This window comes from Pan troglodytes, chromosome 12 (genome assembly GCF_028858775.2).
Source record: "Pan troglodytes isolate AG18354 chromosome 12, NHGRI_mPanTro3-v2.0_pri, whole genome shotgun sequence".
Classification (NCBI taxonomy): Eukaryota; Metazoa; Chordata; class Mammalia; order Primates; family Hominidae; genus Pan; species Pan troglodytes.
The window spans coordinates 114,128,308-114,155,845 of NC_072410.2; the positions used below are offsets into that span (position 1 = coordinate 114,128,308).

General features: G+C 39.0%; 1 protein-coding gene across 32 annotated transcripts in view; it reads left to right on the plus strand.

The window, feature by feature from the left end:
* KIDINS220 (kinase D interacting substrate 220) overlaps positions 1–26,982 on the plus strand; it is a 116,048-nt gene extending 89,066 nt beyond the window's left edge. For 5 of the 32 annotated variants that reach the window (XM_016946651.3, XM_016946646.4, XM_063790132.1 and 2 more), the window contains 7 exons: positions 935–1,048; positions 1,737–1,793; positions 8,701–8,733; positions 11,885–12,016; positions 14,130–14,228; positions 15,202–15,438; positions 16,895–19,948. In XM_016946651.3, the coding sequence (XP_016802140.1) occupies positions 935–1,048; positions 1,737–1,793; positions 8,701–8,733; positions 11,885–12,016; positions 14,130–14,228; positions 15,202–15,438; positions 16,895–18,157 (1,935 nt within the window). In that variant the 3' untranslated portion in view covers positions 18,158–19,948. Of the gene's footprint in view, positions 1–934; positions 1,049–1,736; positions 1,794–4,092; positions 4,425–8,700; positions 8,734–11,884; positions 12,017–14,129; positions 14,229–15,201; positions 15,439–16,894; positions 19,949–21,605; positions 21,685–21,929; positions 21,987–23,209 lie in introns of those variants that run through there. The other 27 variants (XM_024354191.3, XM_016946673.4, XM_063790135.1 and 24 more) reach the window with 22 other exon arrangements.
* Positions 26,983–27,538: the final 556 nt, after the last annotated feature.

The window sequence follows — 27,538 nt, forward strand, 5'->3', positions numbered from 1 at the left end:
AGAAGCTTATTTTAAAAAATGAAAGATTACCTTACCATCTAGCCTGAAATACTATGTTCACTAATTTCATGAATAACAATAATGTAATCATGCTTTTTAATAGTATTTTATCATTTTTAAAAACATTTATAGTTTTCTCTTGTTTTTAAATCTAGCTACTTTTTGCTGTAGTTATTTGAGATTTTTTAGTGTTAAAAGCAGAATAATTCCTCTAAGCTGGCAGGAGTAAAAAGGGTGGGGAAGGTTTCACCTCAGTGTAACAAAACCTTATGAAGTGCAGTCTTTATGTTTAGCCTGTATAATTTGATATCTTCTGTTTATATGAAGCTGGTTACAAATGTATGCCATTGTTATAAATCTCACATAAACAGTGGATTCCCCACGTTTTTTAAAAAAAATATGCTTGCTTATTTAGGTTATAAACTGTAGGGTGTAAACTAGAGGTGAACTCCAGGAACTTGTAATAACATTATTCTTGGAATTTGTGCCAGGGTGTTTTCATATATTCCAGACTTTTTGGTCTTATTTAGGCTAATCTTTTTTATTGGTAAGGAATAGTATTAAGATTCCAGTCTGCTTCTTTTAAAAAGATTATGAGTTAATATTGGTTAAACTGCTTAGAACCTGACAGATGGTAAGCTTGTAAACATATTAAATATAGAGAGAAACTCGTGTCAAACTGTAAAGTGCAAAACTTTAGTTGCTCAGTTTTCTGAAAAAAGCTTATATGAAATGACCAATATAAAAATGTAAGTAATATTTCTTAAGTTTGAGTTTAGCATCTTATGGAATATGAGTGAGGCTTTTTTTTCTTTTGTTTTGTCATTTGCATTAAAGTTTTGGAGTTGTATCTTATTGGTTTCATTTGAAAAATCTCATTACACTTTCATTTCTGTAATTGTTTACCCCTTTTTTGTTACATGTTTTTCCATAGCCATTCTTTGCCCCATACCTTTACACGCCAAGGTATTACCCTGGCGGCTCCCAACATCTCATCTCACGTCCATCAGTAAAAACGAGTTTGCCCAGAGATCAGAACAATGGCCTAGTAAGTATATAAAAGGGTAACGCAAATATTAATGTAATAATCAACATAGATAGCATTTGAGGTTTGGTTATTTCCTTTACATAGTAAAAGAGTGCAACTGATTTTATGCATAGTTTTAAGAAACATAACCTATTACTAACATAAAATGTATTTATTTTAATTTCTGGTAAATATCTATGGAAGGAAAATGACTAGCAGTCTCAGCGAAGAAATGTTGACTTGTTTATAGCCAGAAATTTCTGGCTTGTAATATAGTGTTTGCTACCAAAACTTTTAAAACTAAGCCTTTACATTTGGTAATTTCTAATATCTTCTTAAAGAACATGTGTATACAGTACCTTTATAGTATGTAAATATTAGCACCATGATATAAAAAATAGAGGATGTATTGAAGGAAGAACATTTCAATCAAATGGCAGGAATTAAACAAGATAAGGGAAATTCTTCCAACGAACTATTGAATCTAATAAAAGACATTTGTGCCCAAAATATTAGAGGCTCCTGATGATAAAAGTAATAGTTTAAAAAAAGAAACTCTCTATTAATATGTTTTTATAAATCAGGAGGCAAAAACATAAACTGTTGAGTTTCAGTGTTGTATATTATTTTACCATCATGTTCATTTGTCTTCACAGTTTGGCTCCCCCCTTCCCCTTTTCACCCACACTCTCCTGTTTTGTGTTGTTAGGAAGTTATCAAGGAGGATGCTGCTGAGGGGCTTTCTTCACCCACAGACTCCTCGAGGGTAATGGAGTAGTCCTGTGGTGTGGATCGCTGGCATCTCATTGCTTCTGCCTCAGTAATGACTGTCTTAATTGTGATGATAGCAGCTCACTAACTCTGCGTTTGTGGTGTGATGAGCAGCTAGTGTAGAGTAGCTGAATGCTAATAATTATGGTTCCTGAATTAATTAAAAAGCGGATGTTTAACTTCACCCAGTATTTCCTCCTGCTTTTCCCCTTTTTCAATACATGGGATGGGGTTTTTTTTGATTCTTCAATAAGGAAGGGCTTTTTCTATCAGCTGTCAGGGGTGTTCCGTTGGTAGTATTTGCTCCTCAGTGTGAGCTCTAGCTTTGCCTTTGACTGTTTTTGTTAAGCCTGTGGTTGCTATTACACATGTGGAATATTTTAGAAAAGTATCCAGTATCACCCTTGAGACTACAAAAAGACACATGAGCTAGATGGTCTAGACTAAAAATGCATCTTTAATAACTCAATCTAGGTGTCTACATTTAGTTAAGTCTTAGTCTGAGTTTTAGTGCAGTGCTATAATACTTTTCTTTGCCTATATATTTATTAAAATAAATTCTCCAGATAAACAGAAGATTGTTCAGCATGTAAAAGAAATTATTTATTTATTTATTTATTTATTTATTGCCAACACCTTACGGTAGGTTTCTTTAAAAAAAAAAAAAACAGAAAAAAACAAAAAATAAACAAACAGAAAAACCTTGTAGAGGGAATCACCTCATAAATTACTATGTAAGTGGCCAGGCGGGGTGGTTCACACCTGTAATCCCAGCACTTTGGGAGGCTGAGGTGGGCGGATCACTTGAAGTCAGGAGTTCAAGACCATCCTGGCCAACATGGTGAAACCCTGTCTCTACTAAAGAAAATATGAGAATTAGCCAGGCGTGGTGGTAGGCACCTGTAATCCCAGCTACTTGGGAGGCCGAGGCAGGAGAATCGCTTGAGCCTGGGAGGTGGAGGTTGCAGTGAGCCGAGATCGCACTGCTGCACTCCAGCCTCGGCAACAAGAGCGAGACTCGGTCTCAAAAAAAAAAAATTACTGTATAAGACTTCGTACTTAATAAGAAATAAGTTTGTGATGAGCTTTAAAATCTTCATTTAGAGCCTGGGCGACAGAGCAAGACTCCATCTCAAAAAAAAAAAAAAGAACCCAGTTTGTATTTTAACTTTGGTTGTTTTATTTACAGACTATGTTACACCCATGTAATATGGTCAATTTAGCCTATAGCTGTGTTGAAATGTGGCATAGCAGTTAGAATTAACATGGTGAAATATTACTAAGTTTATCTGTAATTTTTAACTTAAAACTTGCATTTTGGCAGGCAATAGGTTGTTTTTCTTTTGACGGAGTTTCGCTCTTTTGCTCAGGCTGGAGTGCAGTGGCGCCATCTCAGCTCACTGCAACCTCAGCCTTCTGGTTTCAAGCGATTCTCCTGCCTCAGCCTCCTGAGTAGCTGGGATTACAGGCTCCCACCACCATGCCTGGCTAATTTTTGTGTTTTTGTAGTAGCGATGGGGTTTCACCATGTTGGCCAGGCTGGTCTCGAACTTCTGACCTTGTGATCTGCCCGTCTTGGCCTCCCTAAGTGCTGGGATTACAGGTGTGAGCCACCGTGCCTGGCCAGCAGTAGCTTTTTAACTTTAATTTCCTTTGAGTTAATGTTAATAGGAGAGAAAAAGAGAACCGTTGTGGTGCTTTCGTTGAGAGGTTGATGATTATTTTAAAGTCATTTTAACATTTCAGCTGAAGTGTTTCAGTGACTTCAGTTATCCACAGTAAACCACAATAATTCTCTTCAGTGCTTACGGGATCTTTAATCCGTGGGTCATCATCACTATATGCAAGAATGACCTTTCGTTTAGTCAGAGAGCCTTTAACATACACATTATTGCATGCAATTCAATTCTCTGAGCTAAAATTCCTGAGCAAAGTTTTGAAGAAAATCAGATACTGTGAAGAAGTTAATGGCCTTAATGACACAGACATGCTGACATAGTAGCTATTCCCATGCTCAAGAATGTAGACAAATACATGTCATTAAAAGGTGTCTGTAGTTTCTTTTAGGGACCAGTAAAGGAGCATTAGGCAAATTTTGAAATGAGTTTTTGGAGAAGGGGAAATCGTGTGATTCTTGAGATGTGTTTAGAAGCTCAACAAAGGTGCTCTGCATATATTAGTGACTTTGTCTAGTAGAATAACCATATCATTTGCTTTTATTTTACTATGAAAAGATCATTTTATGATTAGCATAACAAATAATAGATGCTTACTAAGCTTCCTTTGCTTTTAAGAAATTAACAACGACAATAGAATGTAAAATTTGTTTTGTCGAAGCCTAGAAAAACTAAGTAGTCACTTAGTTCAATGCCAAATTGAAAGCTGTGGTGGAAGGTAAAGAATCAGAACATGGGAACATTGCCAGAACTTTGTAGCTGGACCAACAGAGAGTACCTAGCAGAAAAGTATGTGTAGCCCATCGAGCTCTGTAGCAGAAAACTCTGTGTTTCTGGACAACGGGATTTCCCATTGGTCCCATCTCTGCTCAGTCAGCTGTCTCTATACAAAGCCTGCAGAAGAGTCAAGAACTACACAAACGTTTTTGGACAAATTGTCATGTCACAAGGTAATGTGTTAAAAAAGCCAGGCCATAAGGGGTTAACCAGCTATGGTCTTTTCAAAATAGAGATGATCCCATATATATATATATATTTTTTTTTTTTTTTTTTTTGCCATGAGGAACATCTGAATCACCTTTATAAATTAGATCCTTATAAAAATCATTGAGTTTTCTCACATTAAGGAACACTGTAGTGCTTATAGCTTGTGATGTCCAGGGAGGGACTTGTCAGATAAATTATAGATATATCCAAGTGTTTCACAGAAGTGAGGATTTATATAAATTAATAATATATAATATAAATAATATATATTATAAAATAATTATATTAATATATAACATATTTATATTATAAAATATATAATATATTAATGATATAGTAATATAAATGTTAATATAAAATATATTAATATATTAATAAAACAAATCCTCACTTCTGTGAAACAGTTGGATATATCTATAAGCCTCCATGCTAGCTTTTTAAAAATAATTGTATAATAGAGAAAAAATATATGCCAAGTCTTGTGAAACCAGGTTAAAAAATTAGTACTATATGCAAGACATGCTTCCCAGAATATTAGGGCTAGAAAGGAACAGTGTTTTTCAAACTTCCAAAGCATAGAAGCTTTTAGAAATGAACTCTTAATCAAAACTCCAGTTTGTAAAACCAATAAAAGCAGAATCCTGGAACCCACATTACACATGCCTTTCCTCTTGAGGGTCCCCCAGGAGTGCTAGTCTCCACATGGCACAGATAGAAAGTGTGAGACTTACCTGAGGGACACAGGAAAGGGGTGCCAGATTTGGAACTAGAATGCAGGAGACCATGGCGCTTACCACCATGCTGGTGGCTCTGCCCCGTTCGTCCTGAAAACGACTTAGTCAGGTATTTGGTCTTTTGAGTTAAACAGACCCTGGTGATGAGCTCTTTGCCTTGGACAGATTACTTTACCCCTCTGATTCTCAGCTTTCTCACTGGGAAAAGCAGACCTGCCTCAGGTCTGATTCAAGGATTAGTCAGCCTTAGCATACTTTAAGTACTTCATTATTATTATTACTACTGCTACTACTGCCCAAAGGCCAGAATCCGTGGAGCCTTAAAGACGCAGAACTCAAACTGTTTTTGGTTAAATCATCTTTGTCTCAGTCATGGGAGTGGTGTACAAATACTCCAATCAGTTTAGATTCATGCAGCCTTTTTATCTGTTGATGCTTCTTAGCCCTAAAGGTGTTAATCGGTTTGTTTTCTTAGAATTTAGAGGAATTTCTAGGTTATTTGAATACTTTAGATACTTTAAAATTTTGAAAGCTTTCCAGGGATGTTTTCACTGGTGCCTTTACCTTCTTTGAGTCCAGTTCCCACTAGGAAATGGCAGCATTCACATGATTCTGTGACCCCAGTGAAGCGAAGGACCTAGTATTGAGGGCCTGTGTCCGGCCAGGTCTCCTCAGTGGCATGTTGTTCTGTCATCTCAAAGAGTTGCTCTCGAAGCGCTGTAGTCTGGCTTAATTTAAGGTATGCTGCTCCTGGTGGTAACTGTGTTTCATTGAAAAGCACATTTTCAAAGGAGCAATAAAGCATTTCTTCATCCTTTCATTTTTCCCTGAATTATTTTACATTGAGTACCACAGATGCTTGTGTGATCAGCGATTAGTTCAACGAATATTTATTGAGTGTAAGAGGCGCTATTCTAGTGGGACACAGCAGTGAAGAAAACTGATGAAAATCTTGCTTCACAGAGTGTGGACCTGAAGGCCACCGAGGGAATTATCGGTTTTATGAAGTCATTCTTTCTTGACCTCCTCAGCTACAGGGTTTACTCGTTACCTTTGGACAGCTTTATTTAGATCACTTTTATAACTTGTTGAAAAAGCATGACAATAATTAGCACAAAGTTTAATCATAAAGAATTTCAGAACTGCAGAGGCAGTGTTCACACAGTATCATGACCTCCAGTGTGCTGTTACCTTTACCTTTAGATGTTGATGAAAACTATTGAATGAAGATATTAAAACTGAAAGTCTTGGTTTTCATTAAACAGGGTCCAGTCAGTGGAGTGACCAAGTAAAAAGTGAAAACAAGTCCCCATGGGATGGCCCATGCAGTAACCCTGCACTTAGGAAGGCTGAGGCAGGAGGATGACTTGAGCCCACAAGTTCAAGACCAGCCTAGGCAACATAGCAAGACCGTTTCTTTAAAAAAAAAAAAAAAAAAAATTAGCCAGGCAGGGCATGGTAGCTCACACCTGTAGTCCCCCTACTTGAGAGGCTGAGGTGAGAGGATCAGTTGAGTGCCAAGATCACAGCACTGCACCCCAGCATGGTGACAGAGCAGACCTTGTCTCAAAAAAAAAAAAAAGCGGGGCTCACCTGTGGAGAATTTTTATTTTCACCACTGGTTTAGAACTTAAGCTGTCTCTCATTGTTCAGGATTAAAGGTGCCATAGGTAGGGAGTCGAAGGCGTTTTAGGTTGTGTTTAGGCTTCAGGCTCAGGACAGGTCCTCCCTGTCAGCTCTCAGCGACTTTGCACAGTAGCCTCAACCAGCTTTAACACCATTCACACTTTTTAAAGTGTCTTAGAAGTGGATTTGTACTATCCTGTTTGAATTTGGAAAAGTATTTGCTCATTTTTGCCTCTTATTAAAGTATAGTGAAAAATTGTCTTCACTTCCTGCTTGAAAGTCTTTGTGCCAGACTTCAACTCAAGAAAACTTTTTTCCTAAACAATTTTCAACTCAATTGATTGGGATATTTTCACAGAAATAATATTACAGTAATGTTATGAAATCCTAGAGTACAGTTAAAAGTTTAAAAACAACAAAATTATGTTCATTGCAGTAGTTTAGTACTTGTGTTTTTATTTTGTTTTGTTTCATTTTGGTTTTTTTGAGACAGAGTCTCGCTCTGTCACCCAGGCTGGAGTACAATGGCACAATATTGGCTCACTGCAACCTCCACCTCCTGGATTCAAGTGATTCTCCTGCCTCAGCCTTCCGAGTAGCTGGGACCCAGGCGTGCACCACCGCACAATGAAAAATTAGCCCAGCTAATTTTTGTACTTTTAGTAGAAACAGTGTTTAGCCATGTTGGCCAGGCTGGTCTTGAACTCCTGACCTCAAGTCATCCACCACTGCGGCCTCCCAAAGTGTTGGGATTACAGGTGTGAGCCACCGCACCCTGCCAGTACTTGTGTTTTTTAAGATTGCTCTTAAAATGTAGTGTTATGCCTAATCTGTCAACTTTGACCTAGTATTTCTTAAGTAGCTTGAAGAGTAAGTTATATTTTCCAATCAGGTTAATAATAGCTTTCTTTTGTGTTTTGGATGTCTTGTAGTAAACTGTAATTTCCTTAGCACTCCTATTTTGGAATTTTTGCAAATCTCTACAGACAGCTTTTTAAAAACCTATTTATAATAAGGTCGATAGTGTAAACTAGAAAACAGGATTTCCACGAAGTGTCCCAGATATTGAATATGTTAAAAGAAAGACATCAAACGTCAGGCTAGCAAAAACCCTGCCATTTAATGTACTAAAACAGTGTTGTAAATTAACTTTGGTACAAATTGCCAGTCATCTCTAGATGATTTTAAGCATTTTAAGAATATTTACTACCAATCTTAAGTACAGAAGAATAACTGCCAGCAGTGATTATTTGCTTTGGATTAGAGTTTTTAAAAATCCACCTCACTGAAATGGTTATGTTCATCACAGTTTGCAAGGTTTGTCTGTTTCTCGAGCTAGAAGCCTCTTGGGGCCATTCTTATGAAATGGTATTTAGCGCATCTATTATGTGCCACATACCCAAAGAAGCAAAACTCAAATTTGAAAGTGTATTTCTGAACATGACCTATAGTGTGGCTAGATATTTTATGATCATGTGATAGTCTAAGTAACTAAGCCTTCTTATTCAATGTTTTTAAATTAATGTTAAACTTGCATATATTACGAATATTGACGTTTCATAGCCAATCTGATGTACCTCATTTTCTTATTAAATGTATGGCTCATGATTTATTCTTTCAATACAAAAAATATAATTTTTTTTAGGAGTATAATTGTAAGATGACCAAGCACATGTGAATGGAATGCAGCTACTGTGGGTGGGGGGTGTGTGCATGCATGTGTGCTCCTTGCTGTGTGCTGCTATCCGTGGTCCGTTCAGAGTGAGGAGGAAATAGGAATGATGAAGCTCTGCCTGTGTGTGTTAGACATTTATAATTGTGCATCGGATGTGTTACTTTATGCTCTTGTCCTTCACTGTGTTTTATTCCTTCCTTAAAGCCGTGTGACTCTGGGTTTAACAAACAGAGACAGGTACAGAAACTCTCAATGAAATCTTACTTTTCTTATTAGACTACTAGAAGCAATCATTGGCAACTTCATGCTGGGCTGTCTATAAACCTGTGCTCACTAAGGTGCCTTCGGTTTATTAGTTGCTTCCAGCCATTGCATGGCACTCATTTCTGGCTAATCAGTTCTGTGCTTATTTAATAAATTTACCAAAGATGATAATGTGTCAGAGTGTAGTTCTAATCTACTTAAAATACACAGTGATATAGTTACCTCAGGGTAATTTCAGTATTTTGATAGCTTTACTTTTACCTGGAGAAATTCTGATCTGTGTAAATTTTGAAGTTTATTTTTAACAGTTTAAGCACACTAATATCTTCTGCATTCAGCTTTCTGGTTCAGAAAAAAATTTTTAACAAATTCTGATGTTAAAATCAATATGCTAAAATGGTCTCTTCTTGACTTAGATAATTTCAATAAGAATGCATGATAAACATTAAAGTATTATTTGAACTAGTCTGTGTATTCTCAAAGTAATATGCTTAGTTTCTAGTAAGAATTTACCTACTGAATTATTGAATATGCTTTTTGCCCTTTCCTTATCATTTTTGCACTCTTTCTCCTCCCTTTTATGAGATTTCCACCCCCAAATTGTTATTTTGGTTATAAGATTCATGTGGTTTCAAAATAATTTTCTTATGTATGATTATTTTAGAAAAGGTCTAGCAGGTAATTACCATTTCTTCTTTATTCAAAGAAGCATATTATAACATATTTTCATTAATTGATAATTTAGCTCTTGTATAAAGCCCAACTTATAATAAGAGTCAGACTATAGTTTTGATGGAATTACAAAGATCTTAATGTCCCTATGTGTCTGTCTTTTCTTAAAAAGCTTTTAAAAGTAATTCAGAGGTAACATATATATTCTACATAATCCCCAATGAAGGATAAAATATGCTTGAAAGTAACTGATAAATTGTAGAAGTTGTAAAAAGATTGTGAAAGTAACATTGGGTAGAGCTTTTTGCTTTAAAGGAAAAGGGCGGTGTCTTTATTGACATGTCTCTGTTGCTGAATTCTCAGCTTCTCCATAGACATAAAATTCTCCTCAGTATTTTACATTTTTCCCTCCAAAGCTGACAGGATTAATTTGATCCGTGTCTATTATACTTGTCGTTTTTAGCACAATCGGAAGTAGAGAGATTTCGGGATTTTTGAAATAAATTTTTTACTTTAAAATAATTTTAACCCTAAAGAAAAGATGCAAAAAATGCTATTCTGTCAATGTAAACATCTTTCATAACTGTAGTATAATAATCAAAAGCAAAAATTAAAATTGGCATAATACTATTAACTAAACTACAGACTTTATATGAATTTCACCAGCTTTTCCACAAATGTCATTTTTCTGGTCCAGGATTCAATTCAGTTGCATTTTATTTCTCCTTAGTCTGTTTTAATCTGTGACAGTTTCTTGGTCTTTCCTTATCTTTCATGACCTTAATTAACACTTTTAAGGAATACTGGTTAGTTATTTGTAGAACGTCCCTCAATTTGGGTTTGTCTGATGTTTCCTCGTGATTGCAAGGGGACTGTATATTGCTAGAAAACTGCAGGAGTGATGCTATGCCCTTCCCAGTGCATCAGAGTTGAAGGTTCATGATGTCCATAAGCCTTCCCACCACTAATGCTAACCTTGGTCACTTGGTTAAGGTGGCATCTGCCAGGTTTCAGCACCGTAAAGTTTTATTGTTCCTTCTATAACTAGTGAATATCTTGGAGGAGATACTTTGAAACTCTGCAAATATCCCGTTTCTGCTTATACTTTTGCCCATTAATTTTCGCTTCCGTCTGTGGATCATGTGTGCACTCACTGTTACTATGTTTGCCTAATGGTCATTTTCTGCTTTCCTGTTCTACATTTATTAATTGGAATTCTGTAAAGAAAAGCTGTCTCTCCTTCCTAATTAATTCATTTTTTTCAATTATTTAGTTATATTACTATGGACTCATGGATTATTTTATCTATGAGGCATAATCCAGTAAGATCATTAGTTATTTTGTTGATTAAACTATTTTTTTGTGATTTTTTTGAACAACAAAAAATGTAAACAATTGTAACTGTATCCAGAGCAAGGAGACTGGTTGAGGAATAAAAGCATTTGAAAGATAGAAAAGATAAATATGACTCAGCAATAAGAAGAAATGAAGGACTGGCATGTTATGACATGGTGGACCTTGAAAACATTATGTTAAGTGAAAGAAGTTGGAAAAAGGAAAATAGGAAGTTATAAGACCTGATAAGTTACAGTTCTGGTTCAAGTTTACTACTAACTAGCTATTTGTTCTGTGACTTTGAAGTCCTGAGTTTGACCAGGCTCATGCACCCTCTAAACCACAATGAGCACATCTGTGCTGGGAAGACGCATTTATCATTGACCACGGACAACTGGTTTGTTAGTATCCACATTCCGAAAATGTTTTTCTTCAAATAAATACTAGACTTTTTAATTATTTTGACTTTCCTTTTAAATGAGAACAAATTTTAATAGATGGTATTTACTTTCACATGTGTTAAGAATTAATACTGTTGTTTTGTATTTACATCATGATTTAACAGATGCTAAAGGAAGTTTTAGATCCCTTGGATACAATATGATGAAGATCTGAAAACTTCAGCTCTTGTAACCATTGAGGTAGTCTGTAGAAACACTCAAAGTTGCTTAATTGTCTAGTATAGGTACTTTAAAATTATTTTGTAGGTTTATTTTTCGTATTCATATAATATTGGCATCAGTAGTTTTCCATCTTTTTGCGTGTGTGTTTTTTTTTAACCTCTCTTCTTCCTCTTATTACGCACGGCACCCTTCTCTCTTGAGATTAGGCAGTAAACATTTGAGAAGTTGACCTAGGCTTTGTTCATGAAATGTTCTGTTTTCTTAGAAAAAATGGTTTTGACCAGGCTGTATCAGCTGTAATAAAAGCTACTCATTAGGTTATAACAGTAACTAAATCTATTCCCTAATGGTATTTCCTTACCATGCTAAACACATTTGTTTTTTTTTTACTTTACTTCATGGTATAACTTAATGAGTTTTTCTCTGTCACATGACCTCATTATAGATGGCATTAAATGCTTATTCATACCTGTATTTTTCCTTGACTTCTCTAGGGGTCAGGCCCAGCCCCAGGCCCAGTGGTATTACTGAATTCACTGAATGTGGATGCAGTATGTGAGAAGCTGAAACAAATAGAAGGGCTGGACCAGAGTATGCTGCCTCAGTATTGTACCACGATCAAAAAGGTGAGGCAGCCACTTACACACGGACCAGAGACAGCGCTGGGGGCGGAAGACAGGACTGTGTGGGTCATGTACACTTTATGTATAGCTTCCCAAACATGCATTCCCTGTTAAAATGGGAAAGCTCTAAATGGAAAACATAATTCTTACTAGTTTGTATTCTAAAATTGCCCTGTTTTCTCTTATTTTATAAGTGGATAAAATAAAATAAAGTAGCTGTCTTACCATGTTCTTTTTTAAATGACCTAATACAAGTAAAGAATGCCTTGATGAGAAAGAGAAAACTCTGAGGGATTCCCATTGGGATAAACAGAACTCATCTTTCCAGTGTGGAACCGAAAACCTTTGTGTTACATTTTTTTCTAATTGTAATATTTGTTAGTGTGATTTAGTGATTATCAAAGTAAGCCACACTTGCCTCATTTTCTCCAAATTCTCATTTTCATGTCATGTAGGACTTAGGATCATGTCACATTTGATGAAACCACATAGGTTTGGGTTTGCAAGGTTAATGCATTTGCATAATTTTTTTTTCTTCTAAGATCCTATTGCAATTCTAGCAGCTATCAGGAAGTTGGCTAGAGATGCCTGAGATTTGGGGGAAGGTTTTAATGAAGTCTTTATAGTAGATATTTCACTAAGGTATACTTTTTATATCAGAGTACTGTGTAATAAAGTAGAACGTTAATAACCAGCCTCTAATATTTATATACTTGAAAGAATGACATCTGAGAGAAGTTTTTTAAAGAATTATGAGCATATGTAGACACCATTTTACTCATCTCAGCCAATTTTAGAAAGGTTTCAGATAATGTCAGTTTCCTTACGGAGCTGGCTCGTGCTAGTCCCTGTTTGCATGAGTCAAACACTGGCTTTTCCATGGACAAGCCCCACTTTCTCCTTCAGGCAGCTGGTTGGTGTCAGGAAAGAGCGGGGTCTCCCACACGAGTCCTTGGTGATGATTTTGTTCCCATCGGGGTAGTGGTTTTCTCCCCACTCAGCTCTTTGCTCCTAGACCCCGGCTTTCTGAAGCCCCTCAGAGCCGCTGGCCGCCTCCGTGCTGAGGGCTCCGCGGCATTGTTGCAGCAGGACCTCTGTCACAGACTTGCTGTGTATACTGTTTTCTTCAGGATTAACTTGGAAACTGAACATTCTATTGATTATAAACATAGCTATTTCATAAGTTTGCTCCAGTTAATAAAGTCAGGTTTTACATTTTATAAAAGCAATAAGCTACCTATTATTAATAAAGAAAATGCTGTTGTTTCATTTAGGGGAAACTAGAATTACAGGGAACCAAAAGTGATAACTTCCTTTTTTATGATTTTTTTTTTCTTTGAGATGGAGTCCTGCTATGTCACCCAGGCTGGAGTGCAGTGGCGTGGCCATGGCTCACTGCAACCTCCGCCTCCTGGGTTCAAGCGATCGTCCTGCCTCAGCCTCCCAAGTAGCTGGGACTACAGGCATGTGCCGCCACTCCCAGCTAATTTTTGTAGTTGTAGTAGAGATGGAATTTCACCATGTTGGCCAGGCTGGTCTCGAACTCCTGACTTTAGGTGATCCACCCACCTCAGCCTCCCAAAGTTCTGAGATTACATGCGTGAGCCACCGCGCCGGGCCTTGTGAATTTAATAGACTGGAAAATTAGTGGGTGGGCATTCTTCATATCTGTGTCTAATATAACGGATAAACAAGTTTGCCAGGCCTACTTCATTTAGAACGTTGTTAGTGACCAACACGCTTATGAGGACAGATGTCTTTGTCCCCTTCCAGCAGCTTGTGTTCATGTTCATATTTTCTAAGATTCGAAAACAAAAACTAACAGTTTTGTTGTTGCTCATGACAGCATAGGTAGTTTTGGAAATAGGAGGGTTAGTTCTTCGGTTGGTCCCAGAAAATGCCTAAGACATTTGGGAAAATATGAAGTGGCTGATGTTGTTCAAATTCAGCTTGTTTATTGTATTATTATATGGGATGATAACCTTTTTTTTGGTCAGCCTTTCTGGTCTCTAGAGACTTATTTAAAACTAAATATAAGCATACTTGGCAATCACTAGTAATTCAGAATATTTCACATTCTGTCTTTATACCCATAATTGTTTTAATTTTTACTCAGGCAAACATAAATGGCCGTGTGTTAGCTCAGTGTAACATTGATGAACTGAAGAAAGAGATGAATATGAATTTTGGAGACTGGCACCTTTTTAGAAGCACAGTAAGATATTTGTAACATTGTGATGTTTACAACATTATTTTATCATAACATTCAAAATTATTTATAACATTGTAGAAAACCAGTATCAATAAGTACTGGCCTAAACTGGTATTTTTTTCATATTTTTTTGATTTAAAAACTGCTTCTTACACTTATGTGCAATCCTGTGTTGTGGAAAATATACACAGCAGCACTTGGCAGCCTTTGCCTTTTTGGGCATTTCACTCAGAGATTTGGGGAAGAGGCCGCCTGCCGGTTCTTCATGCTTTCACCTGCCTTAACTCTCATCAGGCTCCTCGAAGCCTTCGAGGCCTTGACCTTCAGCATTCGTCCTTATAAGGCTTGCATTGCCCAGGTTTAGCAAGAATCCTGTTAAGTCAGTTTACATGTGTGATCACCCTCAGTATTTGATCTAACGCGTCACTAACCCCCCCACCCCCAGGTGATGTCTGCTCACCCTGGCCATCGGCGTACCAAGAGTCCCCCACTCCTGCTGCCTCCCCTTAGTAATGTTCCATCCACGGCCCCCACCCTGCCCCTTGGTGGTAGATCCCCACTCATTCGTGCTTATTCCGAGTTGAACTCCCTTCTGTAATGAGACTGCTTACCCCCATTGCCGTAGTTCTGAATACAATCTGGAGCTACCGCCCTACTCCTGGCCAGCTCTGGTTTTGACACATGCCAGCTGCATTTTTCTTTGTCCTCAAGTTAAGTTTTAAACAGAAGTAATAATTTAATGGACAAATTGCAGTGTAGTATATGTATGGTGGTTTCTACCATTGCTTCCTTTAGTATTAATTAACATGAAAGATAAGCTGATGTATAAAACAAATTCACTAGAAATTCACTTACCAGAAGTATGCTTTCTCATTGCTGTTGCAGTAGCTTTATAATGTTTGATTTTTCTAAATATTTCTAAAGCTTCTAAAATATGATTTGTTAGTGTAAACATTTATGTTTTTCTTCTGTTAAGGTACTAGAAATGAGAAACGCAGAAAGCCACGTGGTCCCTGAAGACCCACGTTTCCTCAGTGAGAGCAGCAGTGGCCCAGCCCCGCACGGTGAGCCTGCTCGCCGCGCTTCCCACAACGAGCTGCCTCACACCGAGCTCTCCAGCCAGACGCCCTACACACTCAACTTCAGCTTCGAAGAGCTGAACACGCTTGGCCTGGATGAAGGTGCCCCTCGTCACAGTAATCTAAGTTGGCAGGTATTTATTGAATGGCATTTTTCATATTATTGAAGAATAAGGGCACCACCGTTCAGTTCACTGAGATTATATGGGCATTTAGACAGTCATTCAGAAAATGCTTACTGAATACCTAAGTGAACAGGAGACAAGATGGAGGGCTCCCTGTACTCAAGGAGCTGCATCCATGTGGAGAGGGGCAGTCAGTGAAACAAAGAAAAAAGTAGCTCATGTAGACATTGATGAGAGCTGAGATATCCATCAGGGTCACGGCATGCAGAGTCAATAGGGATTAGGCTACTTGAGCTAGGGTGGTCAGCAAATTCAGCCTTTCTCAGGCGATCTTCCTGTTGCATTCAGTAACTGTTGGTTGAAGTACATCTTCATTGGAACACTGGCCACATAGTGTCTCTTTGAGCACCATCCTTTGGTTTTCCAGGACGCCTGCACACCCTTCATGGATATTGGTTTCTTCTGGTCTGGCATTAGATGTAGGCGCGTTCTTCCTTTGGAGATTCTTAGAAGAAGGAGGCCAGGTGAGGGGTAGGGGCTGGGACAGAGCAAAGTGAGAGATGCAGGAGGAGTAGGGGGAGTGAGGAGAGCACAGGAGGAAAAGCAGAGCAGGGTGTGGAGAACAACGGGGGAGGAGGCACAGCGGGCGGCAGCGAGTAACACTGAGTGGGCAGGGCAGGGCAGCGCTGAGGAGGAGCAGCGCCTTGGGGAAGGAAGAAAATGTCCTATTTCCTCGAGAAGGTCCCCAACAAATTCACTTTGCTCCTTCTTTTTTGTTTTAGCCTTTGCTCTTGACCCTTCTTAAACTTTCTTGATTCTTCTCCTTCTTTTTCCTCATCTGTACTTTTTGCTCCTTGTTTCTTAGCTATTCTGGGATCTGAAGCAAATTCTAATTCTAAAACTTAATATTGGAAATAAACTTGTAAAACTACTTTATTTTTCTGTTTACTAAGGCCCAACCATTGGCCTCATTGCTTTTTATATTTTATCAATGAAGTTGACTTTGGCCTTAAATAAAAGCTAAACGTTTGAAGTTATAAAAACAAGTGCTGTGGCCGAGCATGTGGGACATGCCCATAGTCCCAGCTGCTCAGGAGGCTGAGGCGGGAGGATTGCTTGAGTCCAGTAGTTTGAATCTAGCCTGGGCAACACAGCAAGATCCTGTCTCTTAAAAATGAAATAAAAACCAGAAACAAGTGCTAAGATTATTTGTTAATACAGTGTTTAATCATACTTTTAAATATTAACAATAAACTGATTTTATTAAAATTTATAGAAAGCTTTCTAATAACAGCATTATAAGGTCACAGCTTTTGTTAAACTGTTATGTAGAATTCTTTTAAAAGAATTTGATGTTTTGATGACTTTTTAAATGGTTAGTGTACATATATATTTCCTAAGCTGATGTTTATGCCTTTTTTCTTCTTATTTGAATTTTTAAATTATTTTTTTTCTGTCTTCACAGTCACAAACTCGCAGAACCCCAAGTCTTTCGAGTCTCAATTCCCAGGATTCCAGTATTGAAATTTCAAAGCTTACTGATAAGGTGCAGGCCGAGTATAGAGATGCCTATAGAGAATACATTGCTCAGATGTCCCAGTTAGAAGGGGGCCCCGGGTCTACAACCATTAGTGGCAGATCTTCTCCACATAGCACATATTACATGGGTCAGAGTTCATCGGGGGGCTCTATTCATTCAAACCTAGAGCAAGAAAAGGGGAAGGATAGTGAACCAAAGCCCGATGATGGGAGGAAGTCCTTTCTAATGAAGAGGGGAGATGTTATCGATTATTCATCATCAGGGGTTTCCACCAACGATGCTTCCCCCCTGGATCCTATCACTGAAGAAGATGAAAAATCAGATCAGTCAGGCAGTAAGCTTCTCCCAGGCAAGAAATCTTCCGAAAGGTCAAGCCTCTTCCAGACAGATTTGAAGCTTAAGGGAAGTGGGCTGCGCTATCAAAAACTCCCAAGTGACGAGGATGAATCTGGCACAGAAGAATCAGATAACACTCCACTGCTCAAAGATGACAAAGACAGAAAAGCCGAAGGGAAAGTAGAGAGAGTGCCGAAGTCTCCAGAACACAGTGCTGAGCCGATCAGAACCTTCATTAAAGCCAAGGAGTATTTATCGGATGCGCTCCTTGACAAAAAGGATTCATCGGATTCAGGAGTGAGATCCAGTGAAAGTTCTCCCAATCACTCTCTGCACAATGAAGTGGCGGATGACTCCCAGCTTGAAAAGGCAAATCTCATAGAGCTGGAAGATGACAGTCACAGCGGAAAGCGGGGAATCCCACATAGCCTGAGTGGCCTGCAAGATCCAATTATAGCTCGGATGTCCATTTGTTCAGAAGACAAGAAAAGCCCTTCCGAATGCAGCTTGATAGCCAGCAGCCCTGAAGAAAACTGGCCTGCATGCCAGAAAGCCTACAACCTGAACCGAACTCCCAGCACCGTGACTCTGAACAACAATAGTGCCCCAGCCAACAGAGCCAATCAAAATTTCGATGAGATGGAGGGAATTAGGGAGACTTCTCAAGTCATTTTGAGGCCTAGTTCCAGTCCCAACCCAACCACTATTCAGAATGAGAATCTAAAAAGCATGACACATAAGCGAAGCCAACGTTCAAGTTACACAAGGCTCTCCAAAGATCCTCCGGAGCTCCATGCAGCAGCCTCTTCTGAGAGCACAGGCTTTGGAGAAGAAAGAGAAAGCATTCTTTGAGAAAAACAAGCAAAGGAGAAGAGTGTTACTGTACCCTTATGACAGAATTGTCCTGGATTTTGACTCCATCCATGCCCATCACCTTTCTACATTTCGCTGACAGATAACTAACCGATGATGAGGCCGAGGTAAAAGAGACATCTGCAGTGTGACAGAAGGGAGCGTGAGAAGCATGGCTCACCAGCCAGCCTCTGTGGTCTTTGTAATTAGAAGCTTCAGAACTCACTAATACCACTGTACCTTTCATTGGTGCATTACCCCATAAAACTTTTTGAGACGAGGTGAGATCTGAGTATAAAGATAGGTCAGAAGTATTTTAAAGGGCTTAATTTGCCAAAAAGAAAAAAAGCTAGAGACCCTTTTTGCAAACATTTGGTGACCACACATTTGAGGGAAGACGTGGCGTTAGGTGAAGCAGAAGCAAACCCTGCTCTTAGGGGCTCACCTAGGTGAGTGCACAGCCTGTGACGCTACAGGGAGAGGCTGAGTAAACCAAGATCCGCGTTCTGTATGGCAGGGGTATTGCTTATCACAGAGGTTCTGAAGAGTAGGAAGTACATAATGAAGAGGGCTTTAAAAATTGCCAAGAAAGTGAGTCACCAGGGCTGGCAGTAGTGTGACGGGGCTGTCCTGAGCTGTTAGGAGAGTAGATGCGGGGAGGGCTGGTGACCTCCGTGGGTTTGTATGTCGGAAACTCTTCTCTCCAAATCCCAGGCCTGGCTTCCAGCACCATCCAGCTGTGCCCAAGAAGCCACCCTGGTCTGTTCTCCAACTCTTTTAAATGGTGCCCAACTTTTCTAAGTGAGCTTAGCAATGAGAAGAAAAAAAAACATGAATTCTTTTTCTGGAAAATCAGGGAGACATGGGTAATAATAGGTACTAATAAATATTTATAGATGAGTGAATGAGGAAATAATTACATCAAAAAGGTCAGTGACAATTGATAAATGACAAGGAAATATTTAATTAGGTAAAACTAAATCATTGCTCTCTATACTAGGATAGACTTTATCTACTTCATCTGTTCCTAAGTCAGCATGTTAGTTCTGGGGAAGGATCATAAGAAAGGAAATACTTTTTAAAAAAAAAATTAGAAACATGTAACAAAGCAAGGGTAAAAAATATATATATATATCTCTATATAAGTGGTGTGACTGTAAAAGTGTACTTTACATTAATTATTAGCCGAGTTAAGAGAATGGTCACATTGAAGTACTGTGTGGACTAGAAATGTACCCTGTCATCATGCAATGAAATGTTATCGTTTTAACATAGCTCATTTATGTAGAATGAATTCTGGTGGTTTACCCCAAGTCACAGTTAGGACGGTAGATGGTGAGATCACAGATGCGCGATTATCTAGATTCAGTGTTACATTTTCGATGTTTATCACTCAGTGGGTTTTTATTAATATGCTGATTAAGTTATTTACTGGGCCAGTCATTGTGCTAAATAGTTGCTCTTTTGTGTTTCATTGCCTTGATGTTTGAGTGTAATCTAGCATTTTAATACAGTGTTTATTTTGCATGATCTTTAACAAATGTTTTAAGCAATTTTAAAAAGGCAGGATGTTATTGACATTATACACTGAAGTCTTAACATTTTAACATTTATAGTGCTTATTTGCAAAATTGTATAATTAGGAATTATTTCAGAGACAATGTTTTCTTTTTCAGGTGAGTAGTTGCCGCGTAATATCATTGGAGTACATTCTTTATACTGTTTGTGAAATTAATACTAGCATATTAAGTGTACAAATAGATTTAGAAAACAATAAAAAATTGCATGCTATTCTGACTCATGAATTTTTATTCACTATGATGATTCACATTTTGATTAAAAATAAAAGTAGTTTGTGTGTTTGTTTTGTCACATGTCTGAAGTTTGTTAAAGACTTTCAGGTTCATGTACAGTCATGCAGTTGGCAGAAGTGTTCTGAACTGCTCCCAACTAGTCTTTTTAAGAGAATGTGGCTCGTAAGTCCCAGTGCCTCAGTGGTGCTTTATGAAGCGTTTGTGCCCACAGCATGCTAGCGCCCAGCAGCGCTGTGCAGTGTGTTCCTGTAGATAGAAAAGGTAGGTTATCCAGAACCTGGAGGATATCAGTTTATTCCATGAACTTCCTGGAAAAGTTTGCTTTTTCATACTGATACCGAAATTGACAAACCAGATGAGTTATTGAGTCATAGACCATCTCCCTTGAACCTGTGCGTCTATGTGTGTGTGTATCTGTTTATAGCTCAGTCTGATTCTCACACATGCAAAACTCTGCTTTCAACTGGGTGCAAAATGATAGAAAAAGAAATTGGTGCTCTAATCTTGCCCTTAGATTCTATCCATTTAGAGTCCTGTGGGGTTTTTTGTGGTTTTGTTTGTTTGTTTGTTTGTTTGTTTGAGGCAGTCTCTCACTCTGTCATCCAGGCTGAGTGTAGTGGTGCCATCATGGCTCACTGCAGCCTCGACCTCCTGGGCTCAGCCTCCCGAGTAGCTGGGACTATAGGCACGTGCCACCACACCTGGCTAATTTTTTATTTTTTGAGGAGATGCAGCCTTGCTATGTTGCCCAGGTTGGTCTCGAACTCCTGGATACAAGCAATCCTCCCTCCTCGGCCTCCCAAAGGCCTGGGATTATAGGCATGAGCCACCATGCCCAGCCAAGTCTTGTGTTTTATATACCATTTTGCCTTCACTGTAAGCCACAGATAGTTCTGATAATGTATCAAATGTTAAGCCAGATTCATTCACCGTGGCCTTATGGAGTGCTGCCTGTGAGTACAGGCTTTCTGCAGGAGAAGACTGGAAATAAAAGAAGCTGTTTTTCTCTTTCAGTTGAAATAACTTCCGCAGTGCTGGGTATTTAGGGATCAGCTCTCCAACACTGGGAAATTTAAGCATTCATAATAACCAACATTTTCAATATTAAAAGCAAAATGTGTTTATGTGCTATATTTTACTTACATGGGTTTATATAGTGGTCAGAATGATTTTGATTGCCTAGCCAAGTAATTTTAAATGAAACTTACTTGCGAAAATGCTACTCTCGAGACCTTTTTAGACCATTTGCATGTTAGACTGCTGCAGTAAAATACATTTGTAATCACGATTTTTTTCTTACAAATACTAACCATTAGAAGATATTTTTTTGAATGGAAGTAAATCTTATGGGTAAAAGACTAAATTTAAAAGGTGATTTTTAGTTACACCCGGAATTCTCAGCCTATTTAGAAGTATCCCATAGTTTAAAAATCCAGGAATCTCTGAATTCCTGGCTAACTCCTGAGTAAAATCAACCTATCTACCAGGAAAAGCACTAGAAGGCACCATGCCCCTTCATGGGCGAGTGACTTGAGGGAATACATGGGTAAAAGGGAAGGTGCCATAAGTTAACTTCTTTGGCCAGCACTCCAGACTGAGCATCGAGCCTCCTTTATTCCCACCTTCTCTTCCAGACGCACGCCGACACTGGGCAGAAGGGAAGAAACCAGTGGGGATACTGTTGTTTTGCGGGGGCAGCATGAGCAGACCCAGGTGGGCTCTCTGAGACTATCGCGTTTTGAATTTCCAGGCTGTGGTCCTCCCTATCCTTCCTTACCTCAGAATTCTAAGCATAGGCCATAATTATGCAACTGAATTGAAAAATAGAAATGTATAGACAACAGCCAGCACTGGATAGTTTTTTTAATGGCTTATCACAAAGGTTGAGAATCCCTGGTTGAGACTGATTAAATAGAGAATTTACAATCTTACATAATTTTAAACCCTTTCATGCCTAGGAAGAAAATGCTGGCCTTGAGATAGATAGCTCTTCAGAGGATCCAGATTAAACTAAGGTATGTAAAAAAATTAGTTTTCGAAGTCAGCTGCAGTCATATGCCACGTTAGGACGTTTTGGCCAACAAAGGACCACATCTGTGACAGTGGGCCCATAAGATTCTAATACTATATTTTTACTGTCCTTTTTCTATGTTTAGACATGCAGATAGCATGGTGACAGTTGCCTGCAGTATTCAGTACCGTGCTGTACAGATGTGTAGCTAGGAGCAGTAGGTTATGGCACACAGCCTAGGTGTGTAGTGGGTGCCACCATCTAGGTCTGTTTAAGTGTGCTCTGTGATGCTCCCACGACAAAATCGTCCAACAGCGCATTTCTCAGAATGTACCCCTGTCGTCAACTGATGCATGGCTGTAATTTTAAGCCAGCTGTTCAAAAAAGTTCTCACCAATTAGAGAATTTATATTCTCACCACTTTAACAAACCGAGTTAAGTAAGAAACCTCTAAAATGGTTGCTAGAAATTAAATATTGTCACCGACCTGGTCAAAACCTTTTAAGTAAAATGATTAGCCAATCACAGCCTTGGCTTACACTGGCATCAGAGTCTGGTGTGTGTCGCACACACGTGCTGTGGGTGGAATGTTTCATGACGAGGACTTTCTGGAACTCAGAAGCCCTTTTTGAGTGGGGCCCGAGTAGCTGTAGGATGGGCAGATCTGAATTCCCAGTACAGTGTGGCATTTTGAAAAAGAAAGAATGTATAAGAATAAAAGGGTCAGTCAAGAAGTAGGAGCAATTATTACCAAACTATTCGAAGGATGACCCTTTAAAAATCAATAAAAACCTATCTGGAGTGAAAGACCAACTTAAATGAGCAATAGCATGAATTACGTAATATAAAGACAAGCGTTCCTGCTTCAAAGCACACGAAATATTCTGAGTCTGCCTGCGGAGCTTCAGCTGCAGTCATCTTTTTACCAAGATTGCACGTAAGTCCATTTTCTTAGGTTAAATGCTTTTTGTAGTGTTATTTACACTAGTGGTATGTGCTAGGAACCCTTTCTTCATTTTTCTGAGATTTGACAGAACATGGAATAACATATCAAACTGAATTCTTAGAACGTGAGTAAATGAAACTTTCCTTTTAGAAGCAATGTAGAATTACATGCTCCATATTATTCAAATTAAGAAGCTTTTGAAATAATAAGACCACCTTGATTATCCATGATCATTTTCTAATTTTAACATTTTGTACATATTTACCTCGTTTTCTTTCAAGGCAACAGGCGCTGTAGATCTTAGTACCCTGCCCATAGACCCAAGCACTTTTCTCATTTCTTCTGACAGTTCGAGTCACTTCTCACAGTTGACTTCCTCACCAAATAATAAGGGGGTGAAGAAGACTCGGCCTACCTACTACTCAGTAATCCTGCTGTCCAGTCGACTGGAGAAGAGAGATTTGTTCACCTCTACTAGTTTTATTTGTTCTTAGTAGTTGTAGAATTTAAATTGGTTTTAATGAAATGTTCCTTTTATGAAATTTTAAATAAAAGCCATTTAGTGTATATTTAGTATAGCAAGAAGCATGTGAATAAGCTCCATATAACCTGACATTGCGCATCTTACAGCATCCTCTTGGTCAGATGTCTAATAAAAAGATTGTTATTTTCAAATTTATCATAGTTCCTGCAACTTGCACTTTTTAAAGCTGTGTTTGTGAGAGTTTATAGACTGCATATTGCTATACTTGATGGAAATTAAACTATTTTTATTTTGAAAGAAGTTAATTTATATTTTAAGTTCTTTATGTTTTTCTCCTTTTACCTGAGTTCTTTTCAGTCATTTTGTGTTGTTAAGTTTTTTTTAGGTTGTCATATATTTTTCTTTTTTAGGTTACCATCCTAGTTTACTGTAAAACATTTCTTAGAGCAATAGATTGGGAAAGAGCCTCGAGATATCTTTTAGACCAAATCCTAGATCTCAGAAAGCCAGTGGACATTCAGTAAATGCTTGTTGGCCAGGTGCCGTGGCTCACGCCTATAATCCCAGCACTTCAGGAGGCCAAGGTGGGAGGATGGCTTGAGCCCAGAAGTTCAAGACCAGCCTGGGTAACATAATGGGATTCCATCTCTACAAAAATAAAAATAAAAAAATTAGCCAGGAATGGTGGTGTGCACCTGTAGTCCCAGCTATTTGGGAGGCTGAGGTAGGAGGATTCCCTGAGCCTGAGAGGTTGAGGATGCAGTGAGTGGTGATCACACCACTGCACTCCAGCCTGGGTTACAGGGTGAGGCCCTGTCTCAAATAAATAAATAATTAAAACTTGTTAAGTGAATGAATAAACTAGGGGGGCAACTCTGAGAGTGTCTGCCCACAAATCCTACACAGTGCCTTCAAATTACTGGGTGCAGTGGCTCACACCTGTAATCCCAGCACTTTGGGAGTCTGAGATGGGCAGATCATCTGAGGTCAGGAGTTCAAGACCAACCTAGCCAACATGGTGAAACCCCGTCTCTACTAAAATACAAAAATTAGGCGGGCGTGGTGGCAGGTGTCTATGGCCCCAGCTACTCAGGAGGCTGAGGCAAGAGAAGCACTTGAACGTGGGAGACGGAGGTTGCAGTGAGCCGAGATCGCACCGCTGCACTCCAACCTGGGCGACAGAGTGAGACTCCGTCTCAAAAAATAAAACAAAATACTGAATGTAAATCCCTTAACATTGTGCTGTTGTGCCACAGCTCCTTACAGGTCCCACCTTCCCTCTCACTTTCTGCCCACCCTGTTACCTGCCTGGCCCCTGTAAGCTTTTCTGCTGTGCTTTTGGAAATCTTTCAACCACAATAGCATGCTTTGTTGCAAACTCTTAGGGACCTAAGCCAGGCATGGTGGCATGCACTTGTAATCCCAGCTACTTGGGGAGGCTGAGGCGGGAGGATCACTTGAGCCCAGGAGTTCAAGACCAGCCTGGGCAACATAGCGAGAACATGTCTCAAAAATAAAAAGGAAAAAAATGGGGGAAAAAACCCTCCCAGGGACAGATATCCACAGCCAGTCTTGATAAGCTCCATCATTTTAAAGTGCAAGGCGGTGCCTCCCATGTGGATGATTATTTAATCCTCTTGTACTTTGTTTAGTCCTTTGTGGAAATGCCCATCTTATAAATTAATAGAATTCTAGAATCTAATTAAAATGGTTCAACTCTACATTTTACTTTAGGATAATATCAGGACCATCACAGAATGTCTGAGATGTGGATTTACCCTATCTGTAGCTCAGTTCTTCAACCATTCTTTTAGCAAGGCTAGTTATCTTCAGTGACAACCCCTTGCTGCCCTCTACTATCTCCTCCCTCAGATGGACTACTCTGATTAAGCTTGAGCTAGAATAAGCATGTTATCCTGGGATTCCATATGGAATATTTTATACATGAGTGAGCCATTATGAGTTGTTTGAAAATTTATTATGTTGAGGGAGGGTAACCGCTGTAACAACCATCACCAAATCTAATCGACTGAATACATTTGACGTTTATTTCTTGTTCACCTGACAGTTCAGTGTTACCTAAATTTACATGAAGACCCAGAGGCCCATGCTCCTTCATTTTGGGCTCCACCGACCTCCAAGGTTTCAGGGCCCTCTGCCCCGCCTTCTGCACCCACAGGGGAAGAGAGTGGAGGATGCACACGCCCAGGCCTGGAAGCGACGCATGTGGCTTCCCCGTCCACAGACTTCACCCACAGTCCATTGGCCTTCTTAAGTCATGGACTCCTGCTGAGCTGCCAGGGTGCGTGGGAAATCCATGTGACTGTGTGCCCTGGAGGAAGGGGAGCGTTTCGGTGAGCACACAGGAGTCTTTGCCACTAGACGCTGATGAGGATTCCCCACAGGCGATGAAGCATGGAGACTCATCTTGTAACAAACAGATGAGTTGTTGACATCTCTTAAGTTTATTTTGTGTGCAGTTTTTATTCAGATAGGAAAGGCTGTTAAAATCTTAACACCTAACTGGAAGAAGGGTTTTAGAGAAGGGTGGTTTTCAGTAAGCCAGTTCTTTCCACAATCCAAGAAACGAAATAAATTTCCAGCGTGGAGCAGTTTGCAGGTAAGGTTTTTGTTGTGGTCTCGCCCAGGCTTGAGTGTAACCGGTGTGGTCATAGCTCACTACATTCTCAAACTCCTGGCCTTAAGTCATCCTCCTGCCTCAGCCTCCCAAAGGCAAGTAAGGTTAAGAATAGGGGAAAGGTGAAGTTTCACAGCTTTTCTAGAATTCTTTTTGTTCAAGGGACTCTCAGATCATCAAACCCACCCAGAATCTGCTCAATTTTCAAGATTTGCTTATAAATATTTATAATATAAACACTCAATTGCTATCTGTTTTTTAGGTTCTCCTCTCTCTCCCAGAACAGTGGTAACAGGAACTCTTGGGGGCTTCTCCCTGTTCTTGCAGATGTGGCAGGATGTGTTTCTGGGGGGCTCCCATGCCAGTCCACACCCTCTGTGGTGTAAGCAGGGATTGGTAATTAATGAGATGCTAAACCCTCCAGAAGTGAGCGCTCATGTCCCAGAAACACATCTTCCACCTCAGCAGCCAGTGGGAAAACTAGACTTTGTGTCTGCATATTTGTTCTTAAACACACTCTTCTGCAGTCTAACTCTGCTGACCACTTTCCAGTTTGCTCATATCAGAATTTCTTTGGTTCTAAGATGCATATTTTCTTTTTGTATTCTGACTTGTTAGAAATTAGAATATGTCTTGCAGCCAATAAAATCTATGACAACATTTTTTTTTTCTTAATGGTTCCTAAAACTGTAGTTGATGGTGTCTTGCTTAGGTTTAACGAAAGATATTTTAATATATGGCATGGTTATGTGGAGTTGTATCTCTATCAGTATTAATGGGCTGGGGATGATTTATATTCAACTGAACCCCCAAATTCAACATTTTGTGTTGAATATTTATTTTATCAGTTATTCTTTATCCTGTACTCATTTTGGATACTTACTAAAGTATTGTATGTATTTGTTATAATAAAATGGCTTACCGTGTTTGAACACACTGTGTATCTGACAATGTTCTAAGACCTCATTTGATCTTCATGACAACTTCATAAAATAGTTACTATTATCCTCAATTCACAAATGAGAAAGTGAGACACAGAGATGCTAAGGAATTGCCCAAAGTCACACAGCTACTGAGTGGCAGAGCCAGGGTCCGGGCCCAGGCAGTGTGGCTCCAGGTGCCGCCCACTCTTGACGTGATACTTACCGTCAATGCTCCTTACCAGTTAGGGATGAGCTGATTCTCATATTTTTCCAAGATACATTTTAATTTTAGCTTTATTTGCTGTATCATCATCATCAGTATCATCATCATCATCATCATCAGTTTTCTTGTTTTAAAATAGGGTTTGGAGTCTCTTCAAGTCTTTCTGTTTTGGAAAAGTAAAACTTAAAAATCTATAGCCATGTGAATTATACTTATGGAGAAAAAGAGTCTTGTTTTATTAACATCAGACATCTTTGTTCCTACTAATTATTTTGGAGTAATGTTCAGCATCGGGCTAATGATCGATGGATATCACTCATCCAATTATGATGCATGGATTAG